This window comes from Branchiostoma floridae, chromosome 6 (genome assembly GCF_000003815.2).
Source record: "Branchiostoma floridae strain S238N-H82 chromosome 6, Bfl_VNyyK, whole genome shotgun sequence".
Taxonomy (NCBI): Eukaryota; Metazoa; Chordata; class Leptocardii; order Amphioxiformes; family Branchiostomatidae; genus Branchiostoma; species Branchiostoma floridae.
Genome location: NC_049984.1, coordinates 17578304 through 17603155, shown reverse-complemented (window position 1 = coordinate 17603155; position 24852 = coordinate 17578304). Strand labels below are relative to the sequence as shown.

The following is a 24852-nucleotide window of genomic DNA, read 5'->3' as shown; positions in this document are numbered from 1 at the left end:
TGATCTCCTCCTGTTAGGCAACCACCACCATAGTCATCACTCCTGAGCTGTGTCAGACTTCAGCAGCAAACAAACTCATCGCCATGGTGGTCCCAGGAGACAACCCCCGCCTGGGCGGGATGCACGACCGGGTCCAAGGCAACAACTACAGGGTCTTCGACCTCAAGATGAACTGCAGTGAGGGTAAGATGTGGAGAAGTTCATTAAGGACAGCGTAGCTATTCCAGGGCTGTGTCCAGGACCCGTTCTTCCGTCGTAGGATGGAAATTTGCTTGTTGGGACAAATTTCTTTAGTCTTTCCCAAAAATAAAAAAAAAACACAAATGTGATGAAAACATTTTTTCTTCAAAAGACAGATTTAACACAGGAAATTAACATGAAGAGCTCCCAAACAATGAGTGGGACGGAAAAATTTAAAGCTGGAGACAGCCCTGAGCTATTCTTGAAATCAGTACCAAGAACTGTTTTATTCAGTACCAACAAGTGTTCTTCAGTAGCAAAGACAGTGTAATAGTTTTGCTGCAGCAAAGTCCATGTAGCTGGTATTTAAGTCATAGTCAGTACCAAGGACAGGGTAGCTATTCTTAAAGTCTTCTTAAGTGCCAAGGACATGGTAGCAGTACTTGAAATATTATTTATTTTGGAGGTGTGATTTCACCCATCACATTATTATGCCAAAAAAATTGCCCTTTGACAATCTTTAGGTGCTTGTCATTAATGAAACATCGCATCATACTTACTTTCATTTTATCTATACAAGTTACAAGGTGAAGACATACAAATTGTTTTGTGATAAGGGCAGCATGTGGCTAAAGTATGTTGTAAAGTGTACATGCAAGTTGATTTTAATATCTGATAAACTGAACTGAACTGAACAGTTGTCAAAATTATAACTGCTGAGTGCTCAGCACAGAAAGCACCATGTTCCATTTTCAAAGTCTTTGGTATGACCTGACCACAATGGGTATTGAATCCGCGAGCGAGCACTTTACTCTTGAATATGCATCAAGTTTGAACGTCATTTCTGTCAGCACCAACGCATGGACGGAAATTGTTTTACTGGGTCTCTCTATGCATCATTTTAATCAAGGGTAGTCAGAATATACATTGTGCACCTCACTTTTTAAAAGTGGGGAACAAATTGCCAATGGTTTGTAATTATGTTCTTACAAATTTGTCTGTGAACTTTGCTTTTGATATGAGCAAACGTCATTGGTAAATAGGAAAGGTGTGAAAGGCACCACCTACGCATGGACGGAAATTGTTTCATTGAGTTTAAAGCCACCTTGTTTAGATGTACCACTCTCTATAGTTCTTGGGCCATACTTTTGTGCAAGCACTACAATGGGGGGCTAGTGCACTGTTACTGTTGTGTGTTAAATCCAGTACTCCTTCCCAGAATTGCAGAGTGCCCAGCAGAAAAAGCACCATGTTCCATTTTCAAAGTCTTTGTTATGAACTGGCAACACTGGGTATTGAATATGCGACCTCCTGGATACAAAGCGAGCACTTTACCACTGAATATGCATCAAGTTTGAACATCATTTCTGTCAGCACCAACGCATGGACGGAAATTTGTTGTACTGGGTTTCTCTATGCATCATTTTAATCAAGGGTAGCCTGAATACACATTGTGCACCTCACTTTTTAAAAGTGGGAACAAATTGCCAATGGTTTGTAATTATGTTCTACAAATTTGTCTGAGAACTTTTTGATATGATTTTGATATGAGCAAACGTCATTGGTAAATAGGAAAGGTGTGGAAGTACTAGCAGGCACCACCTACGCATGAAGGGAAATTGCTTCATTTCTTCATGCATTGTATTACCGTGACTAAGGGTAGCCTGAATATACAAACTTCTTCCACTGTTAGAAAGTTGAAGCATGATGTTTAAGCTTTTTGTCTCTTGTGAATTGTTCTGAGAAATTTGGAACTATATCCATCTTGGTGGAAGTCGAACTGTCCATTTAGTTGCCGATGGGACACAGGTTATTGACTCAGAGACGGGGATGCACCCAGATTCTGATCGAGGTTTATTCACAACGGTGGCACGGTACACATGTACATGTAGTCTCAATGGTAGGGCTTGGGAGGAAATCGTGTTGAGACAGCAAAAATTCTAGCTGACACTGGTCTTTGTCAGAAAAAGTTAGGATACATTTCATTATGTTTGTGGTACCAGAAACTCCTCAAGCATGTTAGATACCTCTTTGGTCAATGATGCTATCGTCTGATGCTATCGTCTGAAGTGTATATTAAGTGAAAATTATTTCTAAGCATCAGCTTTTGAATAACAAAAATACGATGAAAAGCATTCCGACAGAGTCTAGTCTCTTCTACAATGATGAAAAACATTTCGACAGTATTCTAGTTTCTTCTACAATGATGAAAAGCGTTCTAACAGAGTTCTAGTTTCTTCTACAAATGGTAAAAAGCATTCTGACAGAGTTCTAGTTTCTTCTACAAACGATGAAAAGCATTCTGCCAGAGTTCTAGTTTCTTCTACTTCTTCTATAAATAGTGAAATCATTCTAACAGAGTTCTAGTTTCTTCTACAAATGGTGAAAAACATTCTGACAGAGTTCTAGTTTCTTCCACAAATGATGAAAAGCATTCTAACAGAGTTCTAGTTTCTTCTTGACAAATGGTGAAAAACATTCTGACAGAGTTCTAGTTTGTTCAACAAATGGTGGAAAGTATTGACGGAGTCTAGTTTCTTCTACAATTGGTGAGAAGCATTCTGACAGAATTCTAGTTTCTTCCACAATGATGAAAAGCATTCTGACAGAGCTCTAGTTTCTTGTACAAGGGTGAATAGCATTTTGACAGAGTTATAGTTTCTTCCAACTCATAAATAACAGAGGCAAACTAAGATTTCTTGGCTAACTTACTTACATCATGACCCTCTATTTGTAACCTTACAAACACATCACATAACTGTATTGCTGAAATCACACCAAAAATCATTAAGTCCCATAAATTAGAAGTTACATGTACCATATTCTGGATTTTTGCTGTTTTTTTCCTGGTCCAAAGTCCAATGTTGCTGCAGCCGGATATTCTTCTGCCATGTATATAAGTGTGGTATTTTGTCTGAAAGTTTGAGTAAAATGCAGAGGAGCCATTAATAAGCCATTCTCTTTTTCAGAAGTCTGGAGTTTCAATTTTTCAGGGCGACCAGCAGTCCAAACTGGACAATATCCTGCTGTCCATTGTCCATCATCTTTTCTCCATACAGTCCACTTGACTGACCCTCAGGCTGTCCATGAGTTGGGTTGTACAGGACATTGGGTGTGCTGTCCCTACTCTTGAGCTGCCCATGAGCTGAGTTGTACAAGGTGCTAGATGTGCTGTCCTGGCTCTAGAGCTGTCCACCTGCTGGGTTGTACAAGGTGCTAGGACTGTGCATTGGCTGGGTTGTACAAGGTGCTGGATGTGCTGTCCTTACTCGCAAGCAGGAGCTCGGTTGTACAAGGTGTTGGATGTGCTGTCCTGGCTCTAGGGCTGTCCAAGAACTGGGTTATACGTGATGCTGGATGTGCTGTCCTGGCTCTAGGACTGTCCATTATCTGGGTTGTACAAGGCGTGAGATGTGCTGTCCTTACCTTAGGGTTATCCATGAGCTGGGTTGTACAGGACATTGGGTGTGCTGTCCTTACTCTCCAGCTGTCCGTGAGCTGGGTTGTACAGGGCGTGAGATGTGCTTTCCTTACTCTCAGGCTGTCCAGGAGCTGGGTTGTACAGGATGTGAGATGTGCTTTCCGTACTCTCGAGCTGTCCATGAGCTGGGTTGTACAGGATGTCAGATGTGCTTTCCTAATATAATACTCTCAGGCTGTCCATGAGCTGGGTTGTACAGGATGTCAGATGTGCTTTCCGTACTCTCGAGCTGTCCATGAGCTGGGTTGTACAGGATGTGAGATGTGCTTTCCGTACTCTCAGGCTGTCCATCAGGTGGGTTGTATAGGACATTGGATGTGCTGTGCTCATTTTCCTCTTCTTCCTCCTCATATTTTGGCTTTGTGTCTGCATCTGTTGGTAGTGACTGGTCCTTGGGTTGGATGACCGGTTGATCGATGATTGCTGCCTGTTGGTTGGTGATGTTTTCCAGTGGTGTAGAACCTGCCTCTGGTTGGGTGACCAGTTGATCGATGATTGTCGCCTGTTGGTTGGTGATGTTTTCCTGTGGTGTAGAACCGGCCTCTGGTTGGACTACCGGTCGATAAATGATTGCCGCCTGTTGGTTGGTGATGTTATCCTGTGGTGTAGAGCCTGCAGCCTGTGTAGTGTCGGGACGTCCAGCTGCATACAGCGGGATCTTACAGCTGTCGTCTTGCCCGTCATCTTCCTTGTAGGCCACTGCATATGGTTTGATGTCAGACTCTGGCCCTTGGTCCTCATCATAGGCCACTGCGTATGGCTGGATAGTCTCGCAGTCAGCGGATAACTGAGCAGGGGTGGGTTGACTGCCTGTTTGTGAGTTATTGTCAGATGCTTGCAGTCCAGCAGAGTCGGAGTAGACGACTGCGTACGGCTCGATGTTTGGGCTTCCATCTGCATCTTCCTCATCTGTTGGTTGGTCGGGATTGTCCTGACCTGCGCCGCACCATCGTTTGCAGATGAAAAGGAGGGCTGCTGATGCTAACACGAGGAGGAGGGGCAGAACAACTGCACCAATCATGGCCAGGGTATAGGTGTTGTCATTCTTGTCAATGATTTGGCCTCCCCCTAGAATAACCACACGGTGCATCTCTGTTGTATGCTGAGAGACTACCATGTCATTTGTGAATGGCATCTCTGTGTCCTGTTCCATGGCACTGGTCTTGTTGTGCGAACTTGGGATGGACACGCCATCATGTTCAAGACTTGTGGTAGTCACGCCATCATGTTTAGGACTTGGGGTGGTCACGCTGCCATGTTTGGTGTAGCCGATGCCCTTATGTGACCTGCTCATGTTGGCCTGGCACACATCCTGCCTCCAGGTGGTGAGGAAAGTTCTACGGAGTTCCTGAGGAGATGCACACTTCAGGAAGCGATGACCAATATGCGGCAGGTGTGGCAGGTTGCAGATGAACCACGTCAGGTTCCCGTCACATCGTAGTATGTTATTGTTCACACGAACTCGTAGGTTTTTCTCCAGTTGCAGGACATTGCTGTTGATGGTACTGATGTGGTTGTGGTCAAGGTTTGCAATCATCAAAGCTTTTGGCTGCAGGAGGGCCTCAACAGGCACAGAGGTCAGCAGGTTGTGGGACAGATGTAGGATGGAGAGGCAAGGCAGGCCACGGAATGCAGATGGTGATATGCTTGAGATGGTGTTCTTGTCGAGGTACAAGGATGTTAGGTTTTCAAGCCCAAGAAAAGTGTCAGCTTCTGAGGGTAAAGAGAAGATGATTTGTTATTTCTTCATAACAAAAACTATCAGTGAGAGTTTTCATTTTTATCATTTGCAAGAGAAAGCAAGAAGCTGAATCTATTGTACATGCCAGATCTAATGATTTGATGGTGTGTTTGAAAACTTGTCCTCTTGTGCCACTGTTGCAAACCTCTGCACAGTTTCTTGATAGCTACCAGACTCTTTGGCCTAATTAAAGCGTTAGAGAAACTCCAGGTTAGCTTTGGTGGGGTCGTGTGGTGCAACTGCAGTGTTTGGCCCAGAATGCAGAGGCCCTGGGTTCGAATCCTCTCGTGTCACCAATCTTGTGCCCTTGGGAAAGGCACTTGAAACAACTTTCCTCACTTCAGTCAAGTGGAAATGAGTACCTAGATTTGGTTAGTGTCATCCCTCAGATACGATGTTAAAGGGAGGTCCCGTGCTTAAGGGAACCCACCCTTCAAGGTCGCTTAAGAACCCACCACACTCATCAAAATGAGTAGGGGCCCTTCTCTATGTAAGTGGTTCAAAACCTACAGTCCTTACAATGGCTGCACCTGGGGCAATTACTGTCGAATTGAGGTCACCTGAGTCAATGTCGAATGACAGCCGCTTCAGACCCCTGTTATTTAGCCCCGCCTATTGTTAGCTTCTTGCAATCCAGCCCCTGGCAAAGAGGGAGTAGTCGGCCCACCCAATAACAATTACAACAACAATGACAACACCCTTTTCAACTCACCCAGACTGGAGATGCGGTTGTCTTTAAGGCAAAGGACACTCACAGAGGGCAGACCTCTGAAAGCGCCTTGCTGCATCAAGGATACGTTGGACCATAGGATCCTCAAATACCGAAGGCTGGAGATGTTTGGGAAAGACCACTCCAGGAGGGTGGGGGAGAGGAGATGTTGGATGGAGATTGCTTCTGTTCCTTCCTGGAAACCAGTTGGTATGTCATTGATACAACCGTAGGGGCGGTAAGTTATTCTTCCATGTGCCTTCCACGTTTGGGGGCACTTCACGCTAGAACCAAATGCTGGACAGTGACAAGCAAACCTCTGTAGTTGGGTTCTACAGCTGCCTGGGCATCCCTGACCTGCTGCAGGGGTGACATGTCGATGTGTGCAGACCAGAAGGAACAAGACGAGCGCCTCTGTTTGCAGCATCCTGGCAACTGATCGAGCTTGGTTTATTTTCTTCCCACATCGTTTCAATTAAGGGCAACCTGCATATACATGTTGCACTTAATATTCATTTGCGCGGTGTAGTTTCCACCAACTTGTAATTATGTTGTTACAAATTTGTCTGAGGAAGTCATATATCACTGTTCACTTCAGGAAATATTGTTGGTAATGTTAATTGAGGCAGACAAGCAGGCACCTACACAAATTGTTTTACTGGGTGTAAAGTCACCCTGGCATCTTGCTTAGATGTACCAATCTCTATAGCTCTTGGACCACACTTTTGTGTGAGCACTACAGCAGGGGGCTAGTCCACTGGTTTAAGTTATCTAGCTCCCATTGTTGTGAGGGGAGGTTTCGGCCGGCCAGGCACCCTACGGGGATGATACCCTAGCTTGCATCCGTAGGGGCTGTGAAGGGGGTAACCCTGTTTCAGCCCTAGGAGCAAGTCGGCTTCGGCCCCTGGTCTTTTTATTTGGCTTGGGTTGACTGCCCAAGTCATCTTATCTCATATTGTCACATTACAATTACGAAAAGCCTCGAAATGGACTGATCTAATGGCGATGACCCTTGCAAGGATTGACAAAGATTATGGAATTGTGATCCAATTTATGCTACCCTTTTTTGTGCTGTTCCTTATTTGTGGTGATATTCACCCGAACCCAGGTCCTCAGCAAAATGAGCTCATTGTTCGATTCACAAACATTAGAGGTTTACGCACTAATCTGACATACCTTGAACACAATCTAGTTGCATCGCATCCTCATATATTTTGTGTATCAGAAACCTTCTTAAGCAGTAAGGTCTATGATGAGCTATTGGTGATACCTGGTTACTCTGTCTTCAGAAGGGATAGACCCAATGACTCTGGTTGGGGTGGGTTAGTAGTGTACTGCAGTGAAGCTCTTACTGTTGCAAGAATGCCCGACTTTGAGAATCACTACTATGAATATATATGCCTTCAAGTGTCCTTGCCTGGCCGTAAGATTTTCATGTTTTGTGTCTACCGGCCCCCATCAGATGATGATTCTTTATTTGATGTGTTATCTGAGAATATTGACAATATCCAAGAGCTCCACCCAAAATCAGAGATTATTGTCCTTGGGGACTTAAACTCTCATCACGAAGACTGGTTAGGCAGCGACAAGACTGACATGCATGGAGAATGTGCATATGAATTTGCTATTCTGAACAATCTCCAACAACTCGTCGATGAACCTACTAGGCTTGGTACTGACGGCAAGTGCTCCAAACTGGACCTTTTTCTTACTACCTCTCCTGATAACCATGCTGTTACCGTCAGCGCGCCTCTTGGGTCCTCTGACCACTGCGTGGTAACTTCTGTGGCAAACTACAAACTTCCAACCCAGAGCAAACCTGGGAGACGTAAAACTTGGTACTATGACAAAGCTGATTGGGACGGAATGCGCTCCTATCTGGCTGACACAAACTGGTCTACTCTCCTAAAAGGCAAAAGTGCTGATGCAGCATGGACTTGTGTGAGAGATGTGATTAGTGATACTATGGACATGTTCATTCCTTCCAAAATGACCAAACATTGCTTTTCTGACAAACCATGGTTTAATGAAGATTGCAAACTAGCTGTTAAACAGAAACAAAATGCATTCAAAAGATGGCAAAACAACCGAACAATGGACTTCTGGACTTTGTATATTAAGTCAAAGGCAGAGTGCCAACGAGTTGTGCGTCGTGCCCGTGCGCAGTTTTCACTGCACTTACAACAGAACCTCAAGCATGCAGACAATAAGCAATGGTGGAAGCTTGTCAAATCAGTAACTGACAGCAATAAAACGTCTTCTGTCCCTCCATTAGTCAGTGAAGGCAAAACTTACAGTAAGGCGAAAGATAAAGCTGAGTTGCTGAATAAGACCTTCGCTGCAAATGCTCATCTTAACGACGCAGGGAAAAGCCCCCCAGTCCTGCCACCCAAAACAGATGAAACCATCTCATCTCTGAAATTCTGGCCCAAAACAGTTCTTCGGAAACTACGTAACTTAGACACCACCAAGGCCAATGGGCCAGATGGAATATCGGCAAAGGTACTCAAGAAGTGCGGCCCGGAACTTGCCCCTGTTCTAGCCAAACTATTCCAAATCTCTCTTGACTCACAGACAGTTCCCTCCGACTGGAAAGCTGCCCAGGTGATAGCTGTTCCTAAAAAGGGAAACAAGAAAGATCCTTCCAACTATAGGCCCATATCCTTATTGCCGATAATATCCAAAGTTATGGAAAGTATTATTTGCGACCACATCCGTAAACATCTCGATAGACACCAGCTTCTTTGTGACAGCCAGTATGGATTTCGAGAGAAGAGATCAACAATTGACATGCTTTCATATATTACTCAGTGGTGGAACAATGCTCTTGACACTCAGAAAGAAATTCGAGTCATTGCCCTGGATATTAAGAAAGCGTTTGATCGTGTTTGGCACCGCGGTCTACTGTCCAAGCTGATCTCCTTTGGTATCCACGGGGATCTGTACGGTTGGATCTCATCCTTCCTAGCCGACAGATGCCAATCAGTGGTACTGGATGGTTTTACCTCCTCATCAATTCCAATAAGTGCCGGAGTCCCCCAGGGGAGTGTCTTGGGACCCCTTCTGTTCCTGATATTTATAGATGATCTTGAACAACACTTAGTCAATGACCTCCACCTATTCGCAGATGATTCAACACTACATGTGGTGATTAAAAGCCCTGGCCTAAGAAACACTTGTGCTTTGAGCTTACAACAGGATCTTGACTCGATAGAAAAGTGGGCCTCCGACTGGTGCATAACATTCAATGCAGGTAAAACTGAGGAGATGATCATAAGTAGGAAACGGGACCAGACTCATCCTCCGCTGTTTTTCATGAATGAAGAACTGAAGCCTACTCAGAGCATAACTTTGCTTGGTGTCACTATCACCAATACTCTAACCTGGACCCCATTCATCAAAAGCCTTGCCACAAAAACCGCAAGAAGGCTGTTTATCCTAGGACGCACCAGGGACCTTCTCCCTCTCCAAGCCCGGATAACAGTATACAAGGCATATATCCGCCCTCTAATGGAATATGCGTCCCCCATATGGAGTGGCGCTGGCACAACAGCTTTAAAGATGCTAGATAGACTTCAGAGCAAAGCTCTTCGTCAACTTCAGATTAGGGTCGACCCACAGAATGCCGGCATCTTCCCCTTGGACCACAGGAGGAAAGTAGCCAGTCTCTGCACCTTCTACCGGCACATCTTCCTACAACCTTCCCAGGAACTTTCAGGAATCATGCCGACACGCGCAACCGGGACACGAGTAACCAGATCATCCACAAGAGCTCACCCTTACCTTGTTAAAGTACCGAGATCAAATACCCAACTTCACCTATCATCTTATGTACCACGAACTAGTAGACTCTGGAATTCACTTCCAGCATCAGTGTTTCCAGCAAGACCCGACATGAACATTTTCAAGACAGCTGTTAACAAATTTCTTTTGAACTATAATTCTCAGAGCTAGCTTCATTGCATATGTATATAATTGTATATTTGAGTTGATGTAGACGCTTTTGGGATGTACTTATGAGCTAATGTAAACGTTTTTGGATCACAATAATGTGCTTAATGTTCGAGGCTACTGTAATGTAAATGTGACGTATGACTGCTTTACTTTGTATCGTATGGGCCGTATATCATCAGCATGATGTAAATATTCAGGTCCTTTTGTACTGATTAGAAAAAAAAAAAAAAAAAAAGTCATTTTAGGTAACACCTGCACGATTTGTTTCACTGGGTGTAAAGTCACCCTGGCATCTTGCTTAGATGTACCAATCTCTATTAATAGCTCTTTGACCACACTTTTGTGCGAGCACTACAGCAGGGGGCTAGCCCACTGGTTTAAGTTATATAGCTCCCATAGTCATTTTCACATCACTTTCAAAAATATTTACACCCCTTTTTGACAGGAGTAGAGTGGTCCTAGTTTATCTGGTAATACAATAGCAAGCTAGCTGGGGCAATTATTCACCCCTGTCACCACTGTGTGCAGGGTGAATCACTATATAAACATTAGGAATATGAAGCAGATGGCTGCACAGATCCACAACTAGTAGAAAGAGTAACTGTGAACAACCCTGTCACCTTTCTATGGAATGAACCATTATATACACATTAAGGATATGTGCCAGGTGCAGGTGTAACAATAGGAAATAAAAATGAAATGGTGAGGTCACTAGAAAGGTGTGGTTTTTGATCTCACCGTTTACCATAGGTATACAATACGTAAGAACAATAATGGAATAATTTTGCCAAATATCAAACCATATCAACCCTACAACACACCATACGCACCATCACAAAACAAAATATTTCATGCAGGTTTGAGTTTTCAGACTCTTGTTGCACTTGTATCTCATCATGTTAACACTCAGGCTGTTAGTGTCATAATTGATTGAAATAATATGACTGTAGAGACTTTGAAATAATTTGATCTTTTCTGTGTTTTGCAGAACAAGTTGACTTGCTTGTGACAGACAAGCCCAGGAACTTTATCCTCCACTATGAGAACAGTTTCGAGGCTGGAACCCTGCCATTGGACAAGGACCAACCGTTCACGGTGCATGTAACGGTCAATGCTAGTGGTGAGTAAGGCCCCTATTGAAACAATCAAAAGTCAAAATGAATGTTTTTTAGGTCATTTCTTTACAAGTCATATCAAGTTCAGGACTGTCGCCAGGATTTGTGCCTCCATCCTGGAACGGCAATTTGCTTGTTGAGACACAAAAAAAATTCATCCCATCCATCCCAAAAATCTGAAAATTGATGAAAATGTGTTTTCATAAGCTTAAAATGACAGATTTTGCAAGGAAGATCAACAACATTGGCTCCCAGACAATGAAAGGGACAGGAAAATATTTACAGCACAAGTTGAATATTTTCAATTTGCGGAGTGATATCAACAATTTCATCATCATTGGCCTCCTACAAACATGTTGAAAATCTGAAATTTCTTTCATGCCTTCCTTGCAGTAATGTAATTGATGAACAATTGTGTGTGTCAAAATTTTTCTCCAAAATTATACATGGCTAATTTCAAAATGTCTTCCAGATGGCATTGCAGTTTCTCCCGATGACCTGAGACTGTACATGTACACGGACACGCAACCTCGAGTCGTTGTGCCACATTCCAACCTCCGAGTTACACCCATGTCCAATCCAGGGACATACATGATTGGTGAGTAGCACCTGATGCATAGTCTCTGACATCATTATAGAGGTTGTGCACAGGAGTATCCTCCTTTCTTGTGAAGGGGAAATATGCGGTAAATTCTCTTTCTAATGGTGTACAACAAATTAAAAATACAAAAAAGCCACATTTGGGTAGAACAACACACTTGTACACACTTAGGAAAAAGTTTAAGTCCTTCAAATTTGTCACACTATTTCTCTCTGAAATAGCATAATTCTAAATACAATGACATGTAACATCCATTATCATAATACCGCCACGTTTACGACGATTTCTCTAGTCATACTGATTTGACAAATTGTCAACGCATCATTTTCTCCAGTTACATGTTGTTGTTACAGATTACTTTTGCCACTTCTTCTGTGTATCTTTTTTGTTTCTTTTGTCCTGCTAAAAATGTTATATCGTAAGTGTAACACACCGCGGAATTGCACGGAGAATGGGCGCATGGTTGGGAGAAGTTCCATAACACCGCTAGGAAGAAACATGGCACAATTAACTGCCGCTATGTACTTTTATACAGCCTCTGTTGTTCCTTCCTTTTCTGTTCATAATTACATAAAACATAAACCTGAATGAGCATACAGAAAGTCATGATAAAATGGACGTATACTGTCAAGAACTTTCATTTGATTTTGGTCCGTCACAACTGCTATGACGTAAAACTTTACTGCTAGCGTAGACATAAAATGGCGGGAAAATGGCTGCGTACTTTCAATTTTGCCCATTCAGCTGTAGATCTGGGCTATCGTGCAATGGTTCTTCACACTTTTACACGAGTTGTAGGTCACCAACAGAAATTCAAGATTGCTTTTGAATCATGTTCGTCTTGTGCCGTGAGCACGTGCTCACTATGATCTACAAATCTGGCGATGAACGTGACAGTGTGTTTGTCCCACGATGAGCTCACCTGCCCGAAAAAGATACTGAAAACTTTTGGCCTTGTTGTCTTCGAATGCATTGTTATCGATGCTTTGTAAATGATGTATTGGACACCTAGATGTCTGAAGTATGCATACCTCAGAAATAACTATTATTGCATGACTTGTGTAGATCTCTTTAAATTCCATTATTTTCAATCTGGCGGTATAAGTCTTACTGCCGGTATTATGCCAATGCATGTTAGGCATCTACATCTATTTTGCTTCAAATTGTTATTCTAGTGGAGTGGTTAGGCCAGCAGACTGGGAATTGAGAGGTGATGATTTCGATTCCTGGCATTTCTGTCTAGACTATGTGATTCCTCACTCCATCCTTACTGATGTAATTGATTACCTGCCTTTCGTTGGGGGGGGCTGGGTAAAGTTGCATAGCAAGGAAAGAGAAGTACTGTACAGCAGTAGAAATAGTATCCAGTATTTGATTATACTGCTGCTGGCATTCATGACACAGGAGTAGGCAGCAGTCAGCTAGTCTTCACACCACACTCCCATGCAGCTCTCTCCAGCGGGTTCACCCAAAGAGGATACTATAACAATGATTAATACACAGTGGATTGAAGCACACTGAAACTATTCCCTCAAAAAGATTCTGAGGCCTTACCTTTCTTGATGTTCTCTTGGCTGTAGAGGGAAGCTTTAGAGCCACACTAGAGGACCACATCTCCATGTGTCTGGGGAGGGTCAAGACTCTGGAGGTCATGCTGGATCCTGATGATGTCATCCAGGAAACAGTGGAGACAAACAACATGGCCACCATCTCTGACCTGGAGGTCACAGGATGTGGAAGTAAGTCAAGGTCAAGAGCGGCCACAGGCAGTGTCGTAATCTTTCATCACTGTTCAAAAACATAAAGGGTGCTGGACATCTAAAGCTGAAGTATTTAGTAACATGAACATTTTGCCAGCATAGCAGTTTTGAAATGCTAGACGTTACCATTTAGTTGAATCAGTACTATCAAAATTCCTCTTATTAAATGTCGTTTTCTAGATGTTTCATTCAGCATCAAAACACTATTTGGTCTTACTCAGTACCAAGGACAGTGTAGCAGCTCTCTGTGCCTTTTTCACTACTAAAACCAATATAGTTGTCTTGAAGTCTTGTTCAGTACCACAGACAGTGTAGCAAGTCTTATGCAGCACCAGGAATGGAGTAATGAATGTTATTAGTCTTATTAATTACCAGGGATATGGCAGCAGTTTTTGAAAGACTTATTCAGCACCAAGGACAGCATAGCTGTTTAATGTCTTATTCATTATACTAGGGACAGTGTAGTCGTTCTGAAGTCTTTTTCAGTACCATGAACAGTGCAGCAGCTTTAAAGTCTTGGATTGGGTAGCCATTCTAAAGTCTTGCTCTAAGTCTTCTTATTCAGCACCAAGGACAGGGTAGCAGTAATTGAAGACTAACCCAGTACCAAGGACAGTGGGTTTTATTTAGAGAAAATGTCTACATGGTAACTGCCATCAATCACTTTGTAAAATGATTTTTTTTCCTACAGAGCACATGGATATGTTAATCACCAAGTTCCACATTGGGGATGACAACAGCGTGTTGCATTCCGACGTGTTCAACACCTATATCCTGAATGTGGACATGATTGCAACTCCAGATTTCCGTCCCTTTCACGGAAGATTCCTTCTGAACTTCTACATGTCTAAAGATACTGTCATCAGGTAAGCAGAGCTAATCAGAGATCAATGTACTTTTTTCCATATCAGCACTGTTGCAGGTAATACTGAAAATCATATGCACCAGGCATGTTTTACTAGCACCGTGCAGATTTTAGGAACTATGGATCACATCGAAAATTGCTTAGAGACTGTTGCAGATACATGTATTTCTTTTGCACTTCATAGGCGATACAGTGAACAGAATTTACATAAAATGCCTGTTGCACCATACATTGAATAGTAAAGATGATGTGAACATCAGAAATGCCAAAACAGCCCAAATTTTTCTTGCATGAACCTGAATATGTGAATAATTTTCTGGGCACTTCTGTGGGGCATATTGCTCCCATTTTCTGAACACTTTGGTAGGGGCTATTGCTCCCATCGTAATTGGTGAAATATTTCCCAAGCAGAAGTATAAAAATTATGTTCTGTGTTGTTCTGTGGCAACATGACTTTATAATACCCACTGCAGACCTTTGTTATTTGGTGTCCTTTTTTATCATCAAAAGAAAGCTGTCTCTTTTTTGCTATGTCAATGAAGATCAGACATCCAGGTGATAAGATACTCAAAATAACAGTTGCTCTAGCAACTGGATAGGTTTTGAAAATAGTCAGACGTTTCAGGTAGCACCCACTTTATTTCTCCTTTTTTCTTTGAGGATTTTATTCTGTACTTATGGTAAGATTGGCAATCACATTGTTGTACGATCGCTACATGTAACTTAGGGAATTTTGGAGGACAACAATGAACGTCTCCTGCAAATTTCAACTGTCATGGTACACAAAATGCTGTTATGGATCCATATCAGTGGTTGGTTCTGTCACAGCCTGCATGCTTGAAAATCCTATGCCATCAAAATTGTACAATAATTGCACAACCAGGGTTATAGCCAGCACCCGTCCTTCCGTCCTTTGAAGGAATTTTGCAGCTGGGGACGGAGGAAATTTTTTTTCCCCATTCCGTCCTCTGTGAGCAAATTTTAACCCTCAAAATGCAGGAAAAAGCATTTCAGAGGGTCTAGATTTCAAAATTTTCCCCCTAGGAATGCTGCACCAAAGCCATTCAAAATCAAGGGGACTGAAAATGATTTCTGGCTGGCTACAAGCCTATGCACAACCTATGTGACCGTGCCCTTACGGATGTTTTTCATGTTACTACCAGCCATGACGACTATGTGGTCGAGAGGAAGGCATTCTCTGTCAAAAACATCAAGGTGGGGAAGAGGAAGTCTGTTTCCATGGGAGAAAGAGACTTCATTGTGGAGCTGAACAAGGACACGATCCCATACTGCTGGACCACGCCCTACATCTTCACCAACTTCACCTTCCTGCAGCCACTGGTAGACTCAGTAGCGGAGAACAATGTGATGTACACACAGATCAGCTTCCACTGTGGAGGTGGGTGTAGAATAGGATCTGATTGTTGGAGGGAATTTCCCGCCACTACACACTACACATGTCGACTCGCATACCGAGTCCCGGTGGACGTGGTACGCTTATGCAAGGGTATTCTGGAAGTAGGACCAACAGAGGCCATATACATTGTATATGACTCAAGAAGCTGTTGATGGATCTGTTTGATGTGTCAATACCAAAATAAAGGACAAAGTTCATCATAGACCCCTTAACGGCTTTCTATGATAATGCAATAGAACAATTTTGATGCTCCATGTTCTGAATACTATGCTTTATGACACTTTTTGAGTGGCATATAGTTTTTTGCTCATAAAGATGTGTTGTAAGTTATGATTCAACACAGATATGCATCTGGATATTATGTTAAATACATTAATTAGCAGTAAACTCGTGTTGTTTTGTGGTTTCTCCAGATCCACAGATCAATGAGTGTCGGCACAATATGGACACCTGCGATGAAACTCGCTCCGTCTGTGTGGACAGGAAGTACAAATTCAGCTGCAACTGCACCAAAGGGTACCAACAGAACATGGAGACAGGCATGTGTGACGGTAAGTTTGGGACAATTCATATTTCAACAATTCAAATATGTTAAGTTTGGTACGTCGATAAAGGGTAGACATCCAAATACGCCAAATAGCAATTACTCATGACAAGCAACTGGATATGATTTTGGAAACAGTCTTACATTTTAGGTAGAATCCACTACCTTTCGTCAGTGACACTGAACGTTTTGTAAATGCTAGATACAATATCATAATAATTATTGTGAAAGAGTAAAAAAATTCCTGGAGTTCATTTTTTGCTTTATATATATTTGTACATTTTTATTGTTTCCTTGAAGTTATTCTATACTTATTTATTATTTCCTCATGATCTCATTTATCTGTTTTGTAGATGTACATATATTTTTTTAATCATTTGTCCTCAATGCCATATCCCGTATGCTTGAATGTGTACTTCCCTGATTCTTAAGAGTAACAAAAAGAGGAGAATTTTTCCAAGCCATGCTGGTGATTTTATTAAAGCTATTTTTCAGAAAAATTATTCCACTGATAGACTACAAATGAAAACATGAATGACTGTGTATTACATTGATTTTAGATGTTGATGAGTGTGAAGACTGGAGGTACTTCTCTAAGTGTAATGAGACCCTGGAGCACATGTGTGTGAACACTCCCGGGTCGTACTACTGTGGCTGTGCTGTAGGGTACATAGAGACGGATGGAGGCTGTGTTGGTAAGACTGAAATTGCACCTCTCTTTAAATGTTGACAAAATTTCTGCCTTTTGAAGTCTTATATCAGTACTAAGGACTGACTTTGACTTTGTACATCATAATCAAGTATTGTGGCAAGAGACAATTTTGCAAACATACTAAGCACCTTTTTCTTGGTAATAACCTTTATCCAGAAAACATTTCTTTTTGAAAATGGGTTATTGAGGTATCTATGCTGAAAGCAATGATTCAGTAATACTGCCAGAGTTGCAAACTTACTTTTTCAGATTGGTGTTAATTGACTCTTAAGGAATATTTCCCAGATAACTAGCCTTACATAGTCTCAAGGTTCTTTCCTTCAGACAGACAGACAGACAGACACACAGACAGATAGACAGTCACACATACATAGTATACATACATACATAGTCCTACTCTTATTGAGTTGTAGCATTAACAAAGTTTCGTTTCCAGTGCGATCTATCACTCATCATTACAGTTACATGTAGGTCCCTATGACATGGTCCAGTTTCTGACTCGATAAACTTTAGGTTACATTGACACACATTGACAAGTATTGCATTTGCGCATTTACAATGGTCAAAAGTGGTCTCATCACCTTTATTTTTTATCTCTTATCATCCCCAGACATAGACGAGTGTACCCTGGGCAGCCATGACTGTCATGAACATGCTGACTGCATCAACACTGAAGGGAGCTTCTACTGCACCTGTAAACCTGGCTTTGTTGGGGATGGACTCACCTGTGAGGATCCCATCACCTGTGCCAACCTCACCTGTCTGAACCATGGGGAGTGTGAGGAGCTGACACCTGGGGCCAGGTGTAACTGTCCAGGGTACTTTGGTGGGGACAGCTGTGAGAAAGGTAGATGTGCCACTATGCTAACTCAGTACAATGTACATGTACCTTCACTTTACTACCTTACCAATGCTTGGTGAAAAGAAATGCTCAGCAATAAGGTTGAAATATATGATCATCCAGCTGCAGAAATATTAGTGTCTTAAACTGTAACTCAGAAATTGATAGCAAAAAGCATGTGAAGAAATTTGCAGAAATTTGCAGAAATTTTATGCACAATGTATTGGCATGATGGTGGTTTTACATTTTGCAGTTTCTACGGTGAGCTTTCCCTGCATGCAAACTCATCACAATTCAAACATATAATTGCTGGGATAATACTATAATTTCTTTTACTGTACAAACAGTATGATTGTTTTAATCATAAATACACTTAAAATGCAGATACACCTACATCAAAGCTACATGTAAGTCAATGCAAACTTAAAATAATTTACTGTATGGAAAAGTTTAAATCCAATTTTACCTTAAAGTTTACCCTGCCAATGTCCGTTCTTGCCTTTGTTCAGTAAATGGAGGCTGGAGTTTCTGGAGTGAATGGAGTAGCTGTTCAGCGGAGTGCGGCCCCGGAAAGCGTTTCCGCACACGCATGTGTGACCGCCCCACTCCAGAACAGGGAGGAGAGTACTGCCTCGGAACTGCCAACCACACCATGACCTGCAAACTTAAGGAATGCAGTCGGCAATGTAAGTCTGGACTTGTTTGTTTGTTTGTATTGCATACCCAGTAAACAGCCTCATGGTGTAACATGCCAGGCTTGTACTGAGTAGGTTTGCACCAAGCTGCATATCCAGATAGATTTAACTGACTTACTAACTAATGTGCTACTAGTTAGTGACTTCAATTTTGCCATGACAGTTATGTTTCTAGGTGCTTGTCTCTCTGTGTGTTTGCTAAATGTGAATAACATAACTGGAGAAGTTGTTGATGGATCTTGATGATATGTTGGTATGGGTTGGCAGAAGGAAGAAACAGTTTAGATTATACAAAATTAATGTAGGCCCCTCTAGAATGCCAGTTGGGTAAACTATACAACTGCCAGAAATCTGATCAGTTTGATAGGTTCGTGCCAGAGGTAAAGCATCTGGTATTGAGTGGAATTTCACAACCACTACCAATACACATTGTACCTTGAAGAACCTAAGTGCAGCATTGACTGGCCTTACTGCTAGGCAGTGATGGGATGAATGCAGTCGTGAATATGACTTAAAGCTTCGGTTTTTCCTCTCATGATCAGCATGGTTCATAAAATGTTAATCCTTACCACCTCCTTACTCCAGCCTTGAATGTTATTCTGAATAACTAAGACCATGTGTAACTATTCTGCCCCATCAGATGAAGACTTCTGCTCCCCTGTGTCTAACCGTTGTGACCAGCGGAGCGGTGCAGGTGTGTGCAGCCGGGAGGGAGCGCTGTATCACTGCTCCTGTAACACTGGGTACCAGGAGGTCAGGGACAGGGACCACCAGTTCCTCAGATGTGATGGTGAGACTTGTGCATCCTGACTTCTTAACCTCAAGTAATGCTTATAGGCTTCTGTGAAGCTACAAAATGTAAATTACAGGGTACATGTACATCCTATGTCAGAAATGATGCAAGGCAGTCGACCAGCTGTGGTGAATTTTCTTCTGCCTTTCTTGGGATCATCTTAAACCCCAAAATCTTAACATGTCTTTTTACTATCCAGCTGGTTATATCCTTAATTAAGACGTGCAATTGTCTACCTTGATATCTTTGATGTGGGATTTTGCCATTCTTCATTACAGCTAGATGAAATATAGCAGAAGGTCTCACTCTTTGAGAGCTGGGATCACAAGAAAGAACAAGCTGGAGGTCTTATGCAGAAAATTTGAACTTGATGATGATGATGATGATGTCTACAGCCTTGATGCATTAAGCTTATAGTATTACTGAAGCTTGAAGATAATTGATGGATTGTTTACTAACGTGACTTTACTGCTGCAGATGTGGATGAGTGTTCCACCATGCTGCAGCCCTGTCCATCAGGCACCACATGTGTCAACACCAGGGGCAGCTACAGCTGCAGGTGTGAACCAGGCTACATGTTGGACACAACCTCCAACATGTGTGTGGGTAAGGGGCAAAAGTCTTATTTTCACTCTTATTCAATACACAATCACACAGTTTGTATAGTACATGGAAGGTAATAAACTCTCCATTACCACACCAAGGAGGTTCAATCAAACCTTCTTGAGCATAATACATCAATTAATTGTTGATTTAACATTTTTGCATGGTTGGTTTTGATTTAGATTTAGCTCCAGAATGGCAAAGCTGCATCAACCATGGGCAGCCTTAAACTGGAACCTAACAGAGAAATAGAGGTGGACAAGCAATGACTTTATGGAAGGCAGTGAAGAGAGGCCTTGAATGGATGGGCTGTTGAGGGGGGTGCTTCAAAGTTCAATGGCTTAAGCAATGTGACAAGAGATACTGTAGTCAAAATCATGATGACTGCCTGACTCTGCTTAACTGAAAAACAAGTTAGCATGATGCATGATGAAATGATGAATTGTGAGTTAACATAGAATACGAAACACTGATCATTTTGATGAATCCGTGATCTCTACAGATGTTGATGAATGCCAGGGACGACATGGCTGTGATGATCATGCCGACTGTGTGAACCTCCCCGGCTCCTACAGATGCCAGTGTCACGTGTGGTTCTGGGACCTGGGGCAGGGCAGGGTCGGAGACTGTGAGGGTATGTTATCAGCTTTGCAGGATATTTACACTCTGGTATAGGGAAGTGTATGTTTGATACTTGACTGGTATCAGTATCATTGGTTATCATTAGTTTTTTGCTTCTAGCAAACATGTACATGTTCATGACATGTACATTTGCCATTATGATAGTATAACATACATTTGAATACAGTACTGTACATCAAAGTACTGCAAATTATTGGTAACTGTCTCTTATTTTGACTTGAGTCAGCTTAATACTTTTGTTTGTCTTGATCGAGAATATTTTTGGTGTATATGTTTGAATGTATTTTTATGGACAGCATTATTCTGAAGACACTGTTGATGTATTGTAATGATACTGTGTATGTGGATAACTTGAGTGATGGCCAGATAATGGACATTTGGTTATGGGTTTAAATGTGGCTTTCTATTGTACTGCAACTGAACTTTTGGGTTTCACATCTCATATCTCACAATATTTTACTCCAGAAATGAGGCTGTTCCAGTACGGCAATGAAGCAGGGGACGTCCAGGTGACAACTGCTACAGGATGGGAGGCAGAGCTAGTTTCCCCTGTCATCCCCATCAATAATGGACTACCCCTGTTTGGAGGGAAAGTGTTTGACCACGTTTACGTAAGTTTAAGAAATGGTGATAATGAATTTCTTTAAAACACTTATTTGCAAAAATTGTTGTATTATACTAACAGCTATAACTGGCCTGGTATGTAAGTTGAAAATAGAAACAAATTAATTGGTATTTTATTTCATTAAAGATGATATCTTGTCCTAAAAGCAAATAGTTCTTGACCTACAAAAAATATGTTTTAATGTCCAGACTTGCAACAATAGGCTAACTTTATACACTGTCAGATCAAAAGCAATACATTTAAATCGCAAAATATTTTTCTCACTATACCCCCTTGTGATGCTTCTGATTTATGATCATTATATCATAAGAATCCCAGTCTTTGCCACTGTAGTTTTTACATGTTGATAAGCTTTGTTCCATCAATTCACTTTTAATTGACTTTCCCACAGGTGACAGAGAATGGGGTGCTTGTGGTCACCACCTTGTCACCAGAGCGTGACCACAACCACAAGCAGACCTTCCGCCACCCCCAGCCCCTCCGGACGCTTGACCCGCAGGACGACGCAGTGGCCGTACTGGCTCCCTTCTGGGCTGATGTCAAGTCTAGAGACTTACCTGCCAGGCCATTCTCTGAAGTAAGTAGTATTAGTATCCATTATTTGATTTTACTGCTACTGGGATCCCTGACACGGGTAGGCAGCAGTCAAATACTCTTCACACTGTGCTTCCATGTGGTTCTGTCCAGTGGGTCCACCCTTGTTAGACCGCACATCTTGATGTCCCTCCTAACACACTCAATCCAAGTTGTAGAAGTAAGGCCATGGTTATTTAAATTCTAATGGTTCTTACAATCACCTCTTCATTTTTTTTCTGTTTTAGAAAAAGACAGTAGCATAAGTCATGCACCATTCAAGATTTGAACCAACCAAATGTGCTTCATAACTCATATTTTTGAACTCCATAAAGTTGCCTTCCTAGTTGTTACAATGACTGTTGTTTTCCATTTCTCAATATACTAAATGTGTATTTTGTTGCCTGGTATGTATACATTATAGCCGCTATGGTGGGTTTTGGGGGTCCATTGTGGCCACATGATTCCTTCAAAAGTTTAACATTATGTTCTGTGTCAAACTTTAGGTAATTTTTTGTCTTTCATTACGACAGCTTATTCGTTTTTTACTTTGTGTACGGTGTGTATACAGGTGTGGTACCATGCTTACAATGACTCCATGGCTGCTGAGAACACCTTCCTCATGGCTCATGCAGCAGTGAAGGAGAACAGTGGAGTAGACTTCATGCCTAAGTACATCCTAGTGGTGACGTGGGACAACATGGTGCCATACTGGGAATCAAATGGAGACCAGGTCAGACTCAAACACATGCTAGCAATGAACATGTGTTGATTTGATGTATATACAAGTGATTGACAATATTGTGAAAAACAGTTCACCATGAATGTATTTCAAATGACTGTATCACCAATACCATGGGTTTGAAAATTGCATTAACAATTTTTTGCGCAGTAAGGCTGGGTACTGGTACAGTTCAGGTCCAGCGGATCAGGTCTCTGTTCGGATCTGACCCTGGACTTGATTATTTGTGAAGACTTGTAAATGGACAAGACTCAAAACAATGGTCCATTCTACTACAAAGGAAACTGTTTGATGGAGTATCAAACTTCCACTGGTGTATTAAAATCCGGTCAACTGATTTTTTTTCCGGGTCTGTTTATCTTTACCGGTCCATCAAGAAAAACAGTTTTGAAACCACTCCTATTGTGCATCTTTTTCCTCAAATGAGTTGAGGAATTAGCAAAGTTTTTCCTAAAATCATCAAGCATTAAAGAATATATCTCTTTCTCCTTTTCTCCATATGCATCTCTATTCTATGTGACCCTTGTTTTCCCACAGAGGAATACATTCCAAGCAGTGCTGATGACCAACGGTGTCCACTCCTATGTGATGTACCTGTACAAGGATGGGGGCATGACATGGCATCCTGCATTCTCCTCTCAGGTGAGACTATTGAGACTGTGTATACATTGTAGACTAGACAACTTTCAAGATGAAATCTGTGAACAAGTGACCACTAGCATATTTCTTGTGTACTGAAACCAGAGGCTACAAATGTATGTTATAGGTATAGTCATCAGAGCCTATGATAGACTTCATGAGCTTTTGCCATTTTCCATAATTAGTGTACTTTGTACATATTTTTTCAATGATTGGCACAAGACTGTGCAATTCCAACGCAGCTGTAAATCAACTCCATTCAGACATAATGTCTGTCAGGTTGATCTGAATTTATCAACTACTGCATGAACCATTTATCACTGAGCAGTCCATATGGCCAGTATTTGAATGTGTTGTAATGCAATCTTTTTGTAGCTCTTAGTAGTACCGAAAACTACCAAACAAGGTGAAGGAAAACTTCATCTCTGTCCTTGGTGCTGAAAAGGAAGATGTCCTGAGTATGGCTTCAAAAAAAGGATATTGTAGTTGAATTCCGCTAACAAAGATTGTTAAAAACATATTCACTACAACTATAGATCAATAAACACTGTGCTATTCTATTCAGTACTTGTGTAAAATTGTACATATAAAGTCTTCTGACTGATACATGTATGTCAGCTGACATTGAATTGACAAATTGATGACAAATACAGTATAGTATTACTTAATGTACTTATGTTACAATTTTAATCTTTATATCCGTGCACAAAATAATACCAACAAGCTTTTGATCAGTCTTCTGATCATCATTAAGTTGAAATGCCCAAAGCCTATATCACACATCCAGACCAGAAGTGTAATGTTAACAATGGGTCAAAGGTGCTTGGAAGTCGGTATCGGCCCACGTCTCAGTTGAGGGAAGGTTGATGTTAATAATGTCCTCCTTGCCCTCAACGAAGTTTGAAATTGTAACATAATGTTGATTACAGTCACAGATGAACTTAAATTCTACACAGCACGAAAACGAATATTTAAGCATACTTTCCGAGATACTTAAATGTAGCCTAAAGGTGTGAAAATATTTCCGCAGAGTTTACGGTATCGTAAAGACCACGGAAACCATGGTTTTACATTTCCGTAACCTTTCCGTATTCGTTAAGGCAGATTAAATACATGTAATATATTTACATCACCTTTAAGCATCCTTATATGTGCCGTATATGAAACAGGTATTGCTTATGTACATAAAACATCTACAGGCTTTGAACCGACCATACGTTCACATACAATCAGTTGACCTTCGCCTTTTTTTTATTTTCGTGGTTCTCTAAGGTGGAAATTACTAATAGGAGATGATATCTTTTCATTGCCCTTCCGTTACAATTGATCTCATTTTACATACTCTTATCAGTATAGGTCTATGGAGACCTCCCCCTTTTATGTATAGGTGCAAAAAAAGATGTCGGAATGGTAGCGTTTATTTTTAAGAAGAGGCATTGCTTTTACCAAATTAAGAGTATTTTCCGCTCAATATACCACATGCGCCGTTCAATAAAGCAGCGGCTTCAAATGAATAGCTCCTGCTGTGTTTGCGTGTTAAGTTTAACCAAGAAAAGAAAATGTCCTCCTGTGTGAAAGCTACATATAAAAGATACAATCTTTCCGATGTCTTTCCGTTAC

General features: G+C 41.6%; 1 protein-coding gene across 1 annotated transcript in view; it reads left to right on the top strand.

Annotated features, from left to right (window-relative positions):
- The window catches only part of LOC118417709, a 68043-nt gene that overhangs the window by 1541 nt on the left and 41650 nt on the right, over positions 1-24852 (top strand). The window contains exons 3-19 of the mRNA XM_035823378.1: positions 18-183; positions 11054-11185; positions 11653-11778; positions 13362-13520; positions 14233-14407; positions 15570-15805; positions 16237-16374; positions 16928-17062; positions 17690-17926; positions 18430-18606; positions 19256-19405; positions 19886-20014; positions 20514-20645; positions 21119-21264; positions 21670-21855; positions 22423-22584; positions 23131-23235. Of these exons, the coding sequence (XP_035679271.1) occupies positions 18-183; positions 11054-11185; positions 11653-11778; positions 13362-13520; positions 14233-14407; positions 15570-15805; positions 16237-16374; positions 16928-17062; positions 17690-17926; positions 18430-18606; positions 19256-19405; positions 19886-20014; positions 20514-20645; positions 21119-21264; positions 21670-21855; positions 22423-22584; positions 23131-23235 (2691 nt within the window). The remainder of the gene's footprint in view (positions 1-17; positions 184-11053; positions 11186-11652; positions 11779-13361; positions 13521-14232; positions 14408-15569; positions 15806-16236; positions 16375-16927; positions 17063-17689; positions 17927-18429; positions 18607-19255; positions 19406-19885; positions 20015-20513; positions 20646-21118; positions 21265-21669; positions 21856-22422; positions 22585-23130; positions 23236-24852) is intronic.